The following is a 389-nucleotide window of genomic DNA, read 5'->3' as shown; positions in this document are numbered from 1 at the left end:
GCAGGAAGGCGGGTAATTACACACACACACACACACACAATTTCCTGCTCGAGGACCCCTCTGGGCAGCAGCAGCAGCAGCGTGCACAGGGCAAACCCCCGCAGCTGATGTCCCAGGGGCAATGCCCATCGCCACACGCCCAACAACGGCCCTCGGGAGGGCCCCATCACTCCAGCACGCCCAGAGCTGCGGGGCGGCCAAGCCCAGCCCAGCCCAGGGGGTTTGTCCCACAGCACCGCGCTGAGGAGAAGAGCCCAGGGCGGGAACAGGCCCCATCGCGCCGCTCTGGCCCCGGCACCCCCCGAGGGCAGCGCCCGGAGGGGCCTCAGGGCTCCTCAGGTGCCCCCCCCCCCCCCCGACACCACACCCCCGCGCTCCCCCCCGCCCCC

At 72.0% G+C, this 389-nt stretch overlaps 1 protein-coding gene across 1 annotated transcript in view; it reads right to left on the bottom strand.

Moving 5' to 3' along the window:
• Positions 1 to 276, bottom strand: part of EXOSC10 (exosome component 10) — a 14,330-nt gene extending 14,054 nt beyond the window's left edge. Inside the window, 1 exon segment of the mRNA XM_010005244.1 lies at positions 97 to 276. Within this exon segment, the coding sequence (XP_010003546.1) occupies positions 97 to 276 (180 nt within the window).
• Between the last annotated feature and the right edge of the window lie 113 nt (positions 277 to 389).

Source organism: Chaetura pelagica, unplaced genomic scaffold, assembly GCF_000747805.2.
Source record: "Chaetura pelagica isolate M959 unplaced genomic scaffold, ChaPel_1.0 scaffold159, whole genome shotgun sequence".
Classification (NCBI taxonomy): domain Eukaryota; kingdom Metazoa; phylum Chordata; class Aves; order Apodiformes; family Apodidae; genus Chaetura; species Chaetura pelagica.
The sequence above is the reverse complement of the archived record's forward strand: the minus strand, read 5'-3'. Positions and strand labels throughout refer to the sequence as shown.